General features: G+C 56.8%; 1 protein-coding gene across 4 annotated transcripts; it reads right to left on the bottom strand.

Moving 5' to 3' along the window:
• Window positions 1-570: 570 nt before the first annotated feature.
• On the bottom strand, window positions 571-11105 carry Map3k6 (mitogen-activated protein kinase kinase kinase 6). 4 transcript variants are annotated; one of them, XM_020178952.2, is made up of 29 exons: window positions 10763-11105; window positions 9461-9600; window positions 9348-9371; window positions 8901-9091; window positions 8615-8783; window positions 8149-8255; window positions 7645-7815; window positions 7439-7551; window positions 6923-7082; window positions 6556-6718; window positions 6371-6478; window positions 6216-6265; window positions 6032-6127; window positions 5811-5898; window positions 5583-5716; window positions 5083-5210; window positions 4698-4834; window positions 4279-4384; window positions 3611-3768; window positions 3311-3503; window positions 3086-3224; window positions 2635-2794; window positions 2348-2524; window positions 1995-2100; window positions 1601-1772; window positions 1408-1520; window positions 1242-1315; window positions 920-996; window positions 571-709 (listed from the first exon to the last, which is right to left on the bottom strand). In XM_020178952.2, exons 1-29 carry the CDS (start codon window positions 11103-11105, stop codon window positions 592-594), a joined length of 3915 nt encoding a protein of 1304 aa, XP_020034541.1. In that variant the 3' UTR covers window positions 571-591. The 4 variants fall into 4 exon arrangements, 3 of the variants coding, with proteins under 3 accessions (XP_020034541.1, XP_020034556.1, XP_073936989.1); XR_012450014.1 differs by lacking the exon at window positions 1242-1315 and having other exon boundaries at window positions 667-709; XM_020178967.2 differs by lacking the exons at window positions 8901-9091; window positions 10763-11105 and having other exon boundaries at window positions 9461-9598.
• Between the last annotated feature and the right edge of the window lie 914 nt (window positions 11106-12019).

Here is a 12019-nt window from a genome sequence, read left to right as displayed (position 1 = left end):
ACAAAATTAAGGAACTTCAGACTGAGACACAATGACCTCAAGGGACTGCTCTTTGGATACCCCACCCCCCACGCTTATGAAGTTGCCAAGACAAACATGGATACAAAAATGTTCTGTTTAATAGTTTTTGGTAAGGGCTGGGTGTGGTGGCTCATGTCTGTGATCCTAGCTACTTGGGAGGTGAAATCAGAAGGATCCAGAGTTCAGGGCCAGCCTGGGCAAACGTTAGCAGTGAGACCCTATCTCAAAAACAAAATACAAACATAAAGACTGGGAAAATGGCTCAAGTGGTAGACAAATTGGGTTCAATCCCCAGCATGGCCAGAAAAGAAAAAGTTTGGATTTTGGGGTTGGGGATTGCAGAGTACATGCCTAGCCAGCTTGAGGCCCTGGGTTCAGTCCCCAGCACACATACAAAAAAAAAAAAAAATTGGTCATACTTGGTGTGCTTGGGCACCGTGTGTATTTGGTTTTCCCTACTGGAATGAGGCCTGGGTCTTACCCTGGCCCCACCTGTCTGGCCTCCTACAGTTGCTCCTGGATCCTGGGGCATGTATATCAGAAGCTGCTTTTGTCTTCACCAGTCATCTGTCATGGGACTCTCCTGCTTCTGATGTTCTCATTCAGCCTCTTGGGGTCCGGGGTAACTGGCTTGGATCCTGCTCGCTGTGCCAAGATGGCCCTCCAGATTCGGCATACCATCCCTCCCCTGGGGACAGTGGGCTCAATGTGGTTCAGCCAGAAGAAGGCCCAGGCTCTCCCTGGTAACCACTGTTTGCCCAATATTCCTCTGTTCCCAGAGGACGTTGGTGTTCTTGTGGTTTCCAGGGAGTAACCTAGGCAGGCCTGAAGCTGGGGGTCAGGAGCTGGCCAGCATGAGGCTGTGGGCGTGGTTCATTCCTGGAGGGCCCAGGAGTACCTGATGCGGGTGTAGAGGAGGTCGTCTCGAGTGGCACAGGTGAGCAGGGCATGGAGGGTGAAGCTATGGCTCAGCAGCTGGTTGTGGATAACAACCCACAAAAAGAGGGAGAGACAGTGACAGAACAACGTGAGCAGAGGTCCAGGTACTAGTTTCCTGCTACCAAAACGCTAAGGCAGATCAGTTTTTCCGTCTGAATAATGGAGAAGCTATTTGCAATTTTGAGAGTCTGCATCAGAGGGAAAAGTGAGGAGAGCTGAAGGTGGACAGAGATGGAGTCTTTGTTGGTGAGGTAAGGGCTAGCCAACCTGCTCATCCTCACCGTTTGGATGGTACCTGCATCCACACTTAATTCCTGTAGCCACTGCACCAGGTCCTGGTCCTTTGAGAGTGTGGCTGTCAAGAAGTCAGGTGATGAGCCTGGAAGTGCTTCCTGCCAGAGGCTGCCTCAGACCCACCACTAGTGTCCTGCAACCAGATCCTCTCACCTGGGTTATCTGAAGCCAGGGTGTAGGTCCTGGCCTCAGCATTTACCCGCTGTAGAGCTTGGTGCACCAGGGCCTGGCACTCACGTTCCTTTTCTGCCAGGATATCCCGAAGCCTGTTGGAGGACAAAAGAGTACAATGGAGTGGCAGTAGTTTGATTGCCTGTGCAATCTGGGCGGTTTGGAGGGGCTTTACCTGTCAGTCTCTGCTCTCAAGAGGCCCAGCTGCACTATCAGAGGCGGGGGCCCCTGCTCCAGTTCTCCTGGAAGTGGGCTCTGTGGAATCGGAGTTTCCTGCTGCTTCTGCTGGGACACCCCTTCTTTACTCAATTCCTCAGACTTCGGAGATACCGCCTTCTTTTCCACCGCTGCCAATCCGATTGGGGTGAGCTCAGCAGGGAAGACAGCCCTTTGGGACTCCCAACCCGGCTGAGGGCAGTGATCAAGTGGGGCCACTCTGAGAGATATCTATTTAGTCACTTCCCCAAGGGCTCCTTCCCTCCTTGGTGAGCTGGGCCCCATTCTGTATTCGCCACGCCCCCAAGGGCCACACCCTCGCCTGCAGCTGGCTGGCTCCAGTCCCATCCTACCCGGGTCCAGCACTGCCAGGGCAGCTCGTACTGCACGGCTAAGCAGCGAGTCCAACACGAACATCCAGTGTGGGCGGATCTGACGCCTGCGGAGGATCTGCTTCACCTGGAGAGGGAGGGAGGGCGCGGCTGAGACAGCTGAGTCTCAGAGATGGGACTTGCTTTGGAAAGGTCTAGAAAGTCTGCCCCGGGCAAACGAGGTTGACGGGCTCGGGGTTAAGAGAGGGGTCTGAGAAGCTAGGACTGGGCAGACATGCGTCCTCGTGGAGACGTGAAATCCTGGAACGGTGAGTCCCTGCACATTTTCTCACTACTGTTACTGGGCAGCCCTAACTGCGGGGAAGCTCCCTCACCGCATCTGGGAAGGCGAAGAGCGGCCCATTCAGAAGAGTAGGCTCAAGGCCCTGGGCCCGCAGCTGCGCTTGCAGCGCCCGCAGCTCCTGGGCCAGCTGCCGGCGGTTGGGAGTGTGGATGTGCGCCCCGAGGCAGCGCAGCAGCTGTTCCACATGATCCCTGCTCAGGCGGGAACCCTGGGAAAGAGAGAAGGGGTCGTCAGCGGGTGTTTCCATGCGAGCCAAGAAAGATGCTGGTGGGCCTGTTCATGCTCCGCCACCAGGGGGCGCTGGGGCGGGCCGTCCACCTGCTCCTGCTCCAGGCGCAGATTCTCTGCCAGCGTGGGCAGTTCCTGCTCCAGTACCGCAGACAGCATGGCCCGGCGCTTGCTCTCCTGGTGCAGCAGGCTCAGTCCCGAACTCTCCTCCGGGGACGCGGGCTCCTCGGCCCCGGGCTCCTCGGGTACCCTTGGGTGAAATGGGGAGTGACTAATGGAGAGTGGGCAACATCCGGGTTTTAATCCCGACTCTTTTACTTTTATGCCTGTCTCACACGGATAATGAAAATAAACCCAACAGCGGAGAGTGTGCACAATAAATACAAGTTAAGGCACCTGGGAAGAGGGCTGATAGGCACCAGATGCCAACCTTGTAAGTAAGTGGTCAAGGTGCCCAGGCCCCAAGGAGGGCTCTTTCTGGGAGGGAGTACAAAGGCAGAACCAGGCAAAGGGAACTTAATCCAAGACCCTAGGTTCTCACCGGAGATGGCTGGTGTCCCCATAACTGAGGCAGCGCTTTGGGGGACTAGGTGGGTGCTGAGAGGGTGTCTGAGGCTGCGGGAATGTCTGGGACTGGGTGGCTGAGTCAGCTGAAGTAGTAGGACCAGCTGAAGGAGCATCTGAGGGAGGGACAAGCTGTTAGCTGCCTCAGATACACACCTCCTGTACCCCTCAGTGGTGCTCACTCCCTCCACCCCCACAGCACCTGAGGGCTTAGGAGTGTGACGAGGAGAGCCAGGGCTGCGGCTCCTCTTCCCAGGTTGCAGGAAGGAGTCCCCAAGCAGCTCTTGGGCACTGGCTCGGAGACAAGGATCAGGCTCAAAAGTTCGGAGCAGGAAGGCTTGGGCCTCAGCTGACAGAGAACTGGGCATTGGTGGGTGCACCTTGTACATGCCCACCTAGAGAGGGGAGACAGGGAGGGAAAACAAGAATCAAGATTAGAGGTGTTTAAGGCCCAGTCTGGCCCCAACCAACCTTCATGGGCCACTCCCTGAAAGGGTCTCACCTGAAACATGGCAGCCTGTGGGCTTCCTAGCTCATGGAAGGGAGGGCGACCTGTGGCCATCTCAATCACAGTGCAGCCCAGTGACCAGATGTCAGCTGCCTTCCCATACCCTCGTGGACCCTGATCAATGATTTCTGGGGCCATATACTGCAGAGTCCCTAGGATAGGAGCAGATGGACAATGTTGATCTAGGGACTCCATCATCTTCTGACCACCTGCACCCATGCTGAGCCTACCATTCAAAATATTTCTAATCCCCTACCTTAGTCATCAGACATCGATCCTGAGTTTTATCACCCACCCTAGGCCTCCATCACCTGCCAAAGCTTCTATCGTTCATGCTAGGCTCCATCGCCTTCATGGACTCCATCACCCACAGGAAGGGTTCATCATATATCTGACGTTCTCCTGAATTCTATCACCTACTTTGGCCCCCAACACCTATCTTGGCCTGCATCAACACTCCTGGGCTCCATTTTAGATATAAACTCAGTTTAATCAGTCATCTAAGCTCCAATTCTAAATTTTATCACCTCAAGCCTGGCCCAATCAACTGCCCTGGGTTCTATCTCCCAATAGGACTATAGTTCTGTGCCCAGGACAAACCCCATTCCCTAGCAGGCTCCAAGAGTTCTAAGTCCTCACTCATGATACACACACCCTGTTACCTGTGAAGGTCTCAGTACAGGGTGTGATGCCTGCCAGCCGCTTGGAGGTGCCGAAGTCAGAAATCTTGAGCAGCCCACTGAAGGTGTTGATCAGTACATTGTCCCCCTGATTGAAATGGATGTTGTGTTTTGTGGACACTGGGCTGGCCCCTGACACAGAGCTGAACCTCCATCCTGGAAGCTCATCTCTTGGGGACCCCAGCCTGGTCCAGCCTCTATCAGTGTCCTCCCCCTGCCTTCCCACTTGTATGTTCCTCTGGGAGCTGATGTCTGATTTGGTTTCAGACCTAAATTTCTCCTCTCTAAGGAATTCCCGGCACTTTACAAAGCATCCACCCTCTTGATCGAAATGCCAGTCTCTGTCTGGGACTCTGTCTCCCCACCCCCAGCAGGCCAGTCACACTAGCCACAGGACTGACCTTGATGTCCCGGTGCACAATTCGGTTATCATGTAGGTAGCTGAGTCCTTGAAGGATCTGACGGGTGTAGAAACTAATAGTGCTCTCATTGTCCTTCAAGGGTCCCCACACTGACCGAAGCAAGGAGGAAAGGCTGCCTGGGAAGATACAGTTCAAGTTCATCCTTGGCACCTATTTATTCCACCCACATCTTTCTGCTCAAAGCCTTGACACACCCATGCCATGGCCGGGACTCCATCATTAAACCCACTCCATCAGCTAATTCTAGGTGACACCACCCACACATGCTAGGGTTCCTTTCCCCCTGGAGTTCTCCACCTCTGCCTGCCTGCATTCCCATTCCCCACGCCTCAGGTTTCACTCCCATCCCACGCAGAGCTGGTACCTCCAGGCACTTCCTCCATGAAGATCTTGAGGTAGCCGCCCTGGCTGGCTGAACCCAGATAGCGCACGATGTTCTTGTGGCGCAGGCGTTTGTGGAGAGCAATCTCTTCATGGAGGGGCTGAGAGAACCTTGCGGGGGGCAGGCGGGGGAGGTAGAGGAATGGATAGATTTGGGCGCACATGCTCATCCTGCACCAGCCAGACCACGCCCCTAGGATCCGCCCCATCCACAAGTCTTTCTCCAACCTTCCCCACCCATATGCTCTGTCCATAGTCCTCTCCAGACGCAGCCCCTCCCTCACAGACCCTACAGACCCCAATCCACAGTCCATAGAATTGGACCTTTCCGGGCTCGGGAGCCCTTCCACTCGGCACCAACCACTAGGCACCTGCCTTTCCGCGCCCACAGCCCGCCATAGGAGGCTCTCGACTTAGGTCCCTCCCACTCGACCTGCTGACACCACCCTCGTGAGCCCCTACGGGACCCACATGGCACCGCACCTGCTGTCGCGCTCTGGTATCTCCTTGATGGCGATGCGTACTTTCGTGTGCCGATCACGGCCTGCGTACACCACCCCGTACGTGCCCTTGCCCAGCACCAGCCGCTCACCGGTCTCCGCGTATTCATAATCAAACTGTGGGGCGTGGGGTGACCGGGTTCAGCAGAGCCTGCAGCCTTCTGCCCTCCCGGACCCCCGTCCCAGAACTTAGCCCCTCCTACATCCTCACCTCCAGCACCTCCCTTACGCCCTCCACCTCCTCCGTGGGCCCCGTAGGATCTGGATTTGTCACCAGGGCCTGGATCAGGCCACAGAACCTGAAGGAGCAGGGGAGGTCAGGCCCGCGAAGAGGCACCTTGGATAGGATCCCAGGGACAGGGACGTCATCCCTTCTTTTCCCTCAAACGCCCCCCACACCCCAGTACCCGAACCCCGAAAGGCTGAGCTCACCACTGGCACCGCTCTATACTGGGGAAGCACAACTGGACGTCCTGGGCAGGAGGAAGCGCATAAAGGAAGCAGCAGCGCTCATCCCGCTTGGAGGCACTGGGGAAGGATGGAGAAGTCCGTGAGCCAGTGAGTTCCTGGCCTGTGGGCAGTGTCTAGCTGAGCAGCCCACAAGTCTCACCCTCACCTGACACCGCAGATAGAGGCAACTGGGAAGGTCCAGCTGAAGGATTCATCCTGTGAGAAGAAAGGGTGTTTGACTGGGCTGCTAAGACAGGAGAGGGAGAAAGGCTGGACAGAAGAGGTGCATAGCGGTGAGTGAGGGACTCAGTGGTGGTGCACCTGGGTTTCAGGCTCCAGCAGGCTTAGGGTCACTGTGCTCACCACACCTGTACCCTGAACCTCAAGCCTTGCAGGCAGCAACACTTTGTTCATCTCCAGGATCAGCACCTATGAGCAGTGGAGGAGAGCGGATGGTCAGGAAGAGCTCACTGCTTTTCCAGGTCCCCCACTCTCACTGGTCTCACCAGGCACTGGTTCCCCTGAGGAGAGGCTGTGTTGAAAGGCTGGCAGGATTGTAGCAAGAAGTGGAGCCAAAAGTGAGCTCGAAGCAAGGGTCCTCCAGAAGGCTGTGGTGTGGGTCTGAAGTGCTGGTAGAGCAAGAAGGTTTCCATCACCGACACCAGGTACCTGTAGGCACAGCCTTGTCCTCAGCTCAGCCTAGGAACCCGCTGCCACTGCCAGGCTGGATGTAGCCAGAATGTGGGCATTGGGTGTGCCATGCACCCTGGTCTGAAAGAGGGGGTCATGGCTTGGGGTTCAGGCTAGAGTGCCAACAGGGATGCGAGAGCCAATAGCCCAGGCCAGGCCAGTAATATAGAAGGGGGCACCTACCAGATGGGGGCATTGAGCTTGTACAGCTGTTCTGCAGCCAGCACGACCTGGATGGGATCATTGGCAAGGATCTGGGCTCCCAGGTAGAAACCTACATCCCAGTAATACTGCATTTTCTCCACGCAGCCTTTGCGGGCCAGCAGGCAGCCAAGCTTCATGCCTGGGGAAGAGGGGCATGAGCTCCAGTGAATGTGGGTGCAGGTGTGGATAAGGCCCAAACTGGCCAGGAATATAGATATGTATAAAAAGTTAGGTATGGTGGGAGTAGGAGCCCAGGCACAGGTGAGAGTTTGGACACAAACAGATGTGGAATTCAGTGTGTAATGAACATGAGTGTGAGCTTGGGAACAGTGGTGGCTTAAGGGCCCAGGACACGTATGAGGAAGACCCCAGTGTGGGTAAAGGTAGAACGGTGCTAAAAGGATGAACTCAGCCCTAGCTGAGAAAACCCCAGGGTTTTCTCTCCCCGCTCTCTCCCCAGGTCCCTCTGGGGACAGTGACTGGGAGCTGGCTCACCTATCAGTTGGAGCTCCTCGGAATCCTCGAAGTGCTGCCCGACTGCGATGAGGAGGACGGCTGCATTGATACCAGAGTGTAGACTGGGCTCCATGTCAAAGGCTTTGCGATACCTGAGGTGAAGGGGCACAGGTTTGAATGTGTGCCCACAGCCCGTCCCTTATCCCACCAGCTCAGCCCTCTATCCACTCTCCTGTGCCCCTTACCAGTGATAGGCCTGCTCCAGGTGTCCAGAATCCTGGAAGCCAGAGCTGAAGAACATGTCCTTGTAGACACGGCCACACATGCAGTACAGATCTGGTGCCACAGGGCCCTCAACCTGGACCAGTGGCAGCAGAACAGCCAGTGCTTTCTCCCGGTCCCCAGGCCTGTTCCTTCTAAGGGCAAGGGGAAGTGATGGCCATGACCAGAGATCCCTAGGCCTTGAAAAGCAGGACAATAATGACCTCCAAATGATACCCTGGTCAGCATTGACCTCTCTACTGGTAGAGACCCTAAGGACAGCAGTGATCTGGGACCACACCAGATCACCTGTCCCCTGCCCCCACCAGACAGCAGAAACCCAGAGCAAAAGGGACTTTTTCACATCAGAACCCAGGTCAGCAAATTTCCTGAAGAGCAATGATCCAGTCAGCAGTGATCTTGCATAGCAGGGACCCAGGGCACAGAGATCCCTGTGGCTCTGACTCAAGCCTTGTTCCGCCACTCACCGGTTGAGGGCAAAGGTGTAGTGGAAGCAGACGTTGTGCTGCTCGGCCACATCACAGGTGGGCAAGGCCTGTAGTGTCTCCACCAAATCAATGATAGCTGAGTAGTCCTGTGTGAGGGAGCCAGCATGAGGAGCCCCCAACCTGGAGGAAACCCCTGAGCAGGGCTCCTGTCCCACACCTGACACCCTTCCCCCCAGACTCTGCACACCTCCATCAGGCCCCGCAGGTACACACCACACCTTACATGGAGAAGCCACTCTGTGCTCCATGCTGGGTGTTCCCAACCTCACAACTGCCCTGGGAGGCAGTGACATTATCATCCCCTATTTCGAATAAGGAAACTGAGGCTCAGAGAGGTTAGATGATTTGCTCAAAGTCATCCGTGAGCAAGTGGCACTGCCCGAGCTCAACTTGGCTTTGTCTGGCAACAAATGCTTCATTGACTGTGTGTCTGGATGCTGCCCACCTGCACATCACGGTAGGACAGAAGCAGGTTCATGATGATATCTGGGGTGAGCAGCTCCACGCTGTCCAGTCTCCGCTGCAGGCGAGCCAGCTCCTGTCGCAGCCGCTGCCCACTGAACCGCTCCCGAGCCTGCCGGATGTCCTGCCGAATGGTCTCCCGAAAATAGCCACTGATGCCCAGGCCAAGGGAGGGAGAAGGAGAGGATGGTGGGCCTGTCCCTCGGTCCCATGCCACTGTACCCTCACCAGCCTCCTCCTAGAACTCCCTTCCTGTGGACCCCCATTACCAAGAGTCCGTAGGTGTGGCCTCCAGCAGACGGGCAAGCCGGCCCACCAGGGGAGTGAGCAGAGCCTCAGTGCCCGCCCCGGCCTGTACTAGCCCATCAGCCATGCCCCTCAGGAGGCCTGCGTCACCACATAGCACCCGACCAGTGGCTGTCACCACATAGGGGATCAGTGTGTAGCTGCCAACACAATCCTAGTGGGAAGGAGGCAGGAATTGGTGGAGGTCAGAGGTCATCACAGGGTTAAAGAGAGGTAGTGAGGGGTCGGGGTTAGTACCAGTGAGGATTGGAATAGCAGAAAAGTAGATTATAGGGAACAGAGGGTTACATGGATGTCAGGGGGCCCTAGGGAGGTCAGAGGTAACTGAGGAAGCCAAGAATATTAGTGGAGGTCAGAGATAATGACAGAGGTCAAAGGGCACATTGGAGTAGGGAGTGGGTTCTGCTCACCGAGTTCTTCTGGAACACATCTTCCTGCAAGAGACAGACAGTCAGATACTGGTGTTCTGGGTAGGCCTCATCCCAACCCTCACCCGTCCCCCACCAGCCACCTGAGCACCTACACGCAGGGCCTGCAGGTCAGGGAGGTCAGCCTGGGAGCACAGAAGCACGTTGTTAGTCATGCTGAAGCTCTCCCTCACGCCGAGGTGGTAGAACAGGGAAGGCTGTGCCAGGGAGTTGCTCACCTCCAGCACCACCACATCTGTGGGTACAGAGGTGCAGGCGCTGAGCCCTAAATCCCAGCTTGTGATGCTGGCTCTGCCTGCTTTGCTGTGGGACTCTAGCCAGGTCCAATTCTGCTTTGGGCCTATCTCCCCCTTTTGGGGTTCCCCAGCACAGTCACACTACTACTATCTGTGCTGTCGCAAAAGAGGAGTTGGGTTCATTGGCTTGGGACCCTCATCCCACTCTGCAGTGCCTGTTAGCAACATACACGTCACCCAGGGGAGACGGAGTGAGGCTTTACTCCACCCTGTTTCAGGCCCTGTGGGAAGCAGGAATTGGGCAATCACAGAAGTCCCCTCTCCTGGGTCTTCACCCAGTCTCTTGAAAGCGACCTGCACCATAGTGTGTGTAGACAAAACTGTGCCTGTACGTGAGCGCGTATAGCTTACTGTATCCAACAGTATCACTGAGGTCTGTAAGGGCCTGCGTGAGGCAGCATGGATGCTATTTGTGAGTCCGTCGATTTTTCTGTTTGTGTCTTTGTGTCCTCGTGATCGGATCAGCCTTCATTTTTAGGCTGAAATTTTATGGACGTCCAGGAAACACAGGTTCCCGAACTCGGGTGAGCAAATAAGGATGGAGGCAGGGCATCGGGTTGGAGGGAGGGAGGGGTGACCCTCGCGGGAATAATCGCCTTCTGGCCCCGCCCCAGACCGTCCTGCCGGGCTTCCAGTGCCGCCCATTTTCCAAAGCTTAACTCCCGCGCCCAGAGTCCCGATGTATCTCTGCGCTTCCCACTCCTCTCTAGCTCAATCCTAGGAAGTAGTAATGCTAGGACCTCTAAACCCATCCCAACAGCAACCGCCCCTTTTTTTAGTCCAAGCTCCGCTCCCAGGATTAGCCTTTAATTGCCCCGCGCTAGGATGTTTTCCAGATCAGGCTGAGAACCACAGCCCTGACCCTCCTCAGCCCCGCCACCAGAGTTTCTAAAGTCCGCCTAGCTCTCTAGGCATGGCCCCTACTAAACCTCCAACCTTGGACCCCAGAGCAGGGCCTGGATCCTAAACCCAGTCTCGAGCTCAGCCACGCTCCAGATCCCCTAAATTCGGTTAACACATCCGCGCCTCAAATCCCTGGCGTCTCCGAGCTCCACCCCTTTGCCCCGCCCAAGACCCTAGGCCCCGCCCCCAGGCGCGCACCCGCGTTGTAGAAGAAGTCCAGTGCCGCGGTGTCGCCCAGCGCCAGGGTCCCAAAGGGCAAGCTGCGCAGCTGCGGGGGCGGCCGCGGCCCGGGGAGCTGCGCGCAGGCCTCGCGCAGGCATCGCAGAGGCAGCGGCTCGGCCTGGGTTCCCGCCGCAGGCTCCACCGGGGGCTGCGGCTCCCGGGTCAGCACGTAGACCACGCTGAGCGGCCGGCTCCGCGCAGAGCCCCGTCCTGGGGCAGCGGCGAGCGGCCGGCCCCGGCTCAGCGCCTCGGCCAGCGGGTCCTGCCAGCAACTGCCGGCGCGCTCCAAGGTCCCGGTCCCGGGGCCCGTCCCCTCCATGCGGGGGCGCTCAGGCGCGGGGTGCCGGGCGCGAGGAACCCGGAGCAGGGCAGGAGCCTGGGACAGTGGATCCAGAGATCTCGGGATCCGAGAAACTCCTACGGGATTTGATGATCGGGTCACAGACCGGATGTCCTGTTCCAGAAATCTGCAATACAGAAAGAAATCTGAGCTCAGACTCGTCAGGTCCTGAAGATCGGAAATCCGGAACTGGGTTCCAAGAATCTGGGGTACCCGGTGATCCGCGGCTCAGAGTCACAGCAGAGCTCCTGGGAATCCAGCAAGCAGTATCCGCACTCAGACCTCTCTGGGGAGCGCCGGCCGTCACTCAGTCCTGCAGTAACTTGTAGGCTGGGCCCAGCCCTTTCCCGACCGGGAAAGCTCCACCCTCGGCCCAGGGGCAGCGCCGCTCCCCAGCGACTGGGGACTCAGCCTCTCCCTCCCTCCTCTCCCGCCAGAACCTCTGAAACTGGCCGCTTCCGGAACAGCCTGTGCCCCTGTGCACGCTGTGCGCTGTGTACTGTTCACTGCAGGCGTTCACAAAATGTGTACCTAGGCCAGGGCCAGGGAACAAGCGGGGCCCTGCCTTGACAAATCTGTCGAATGTATGGATCTCAGGACTTCAGGATGTGCAGAACACCTGTGATCAGAATCCTTCAGCCCTGAGGTGCGGGTTGACGCCTGACTTTCCCCAGAGTTCTACCTGCTACAGAACTCTGCTAACCTTTGACTTCTACCCAGAACACAGGACCTGAGAAGCACTTCCCCTGCAAACATAACCTACCCTTGGAAGAAGAGCCCCACAACCCCCAGCCTTCCTGGCAACAAGGTTCCAGCTTCAAATCCTCAAGAACCTAACTTTCTAGTGTGAATTAGTGCGTAAGGCAACGAGCTGTTGTAAACCTCAGTGGATC

Source organism: Castor canadensis, chromosome 7 (genome assembly GCF_047511655.1).
Source record: "Castor canadensis chromosome 7, mCasCan1.hap1v2, whole genome shotgun sequence".
Classification (NCBI taxonomy): Eukaryota; Metazoa; Chordata; class Mammalia; order Rodentia; family Castoridae; genus Castor; species Castor canadensis.
This window is presented reverse-complemented; position numbering and strand designations above follow the sequence as displayed.

Excerpts from the sequence above, each read along its gene's own strand:
- Map3k6 (XM_020178952.2), bottom strand. The coding sequence starts at position 11,105 with ATGGAGGGGACGGGCCCCGGGACCGGGACCTTGGAGCGCGCCGGCAGT. Across the intron at positions 2,101-2,347 it reads TCTTCGCCTTCCCAGATGCG|GTGAAGCAGATCCTCCGCAG; the intron begins GTGAGGGAGCTT and ends CTCCCTCTCCAG. Across the intron at positions 1,773-1,994 it reads CCTGGCAGTGCTGGACCCGG|CGGTGGAAAAGAAGGCGGTA; the intron begins GTAGGATGGGAC and ends TCGGATTGGCAG.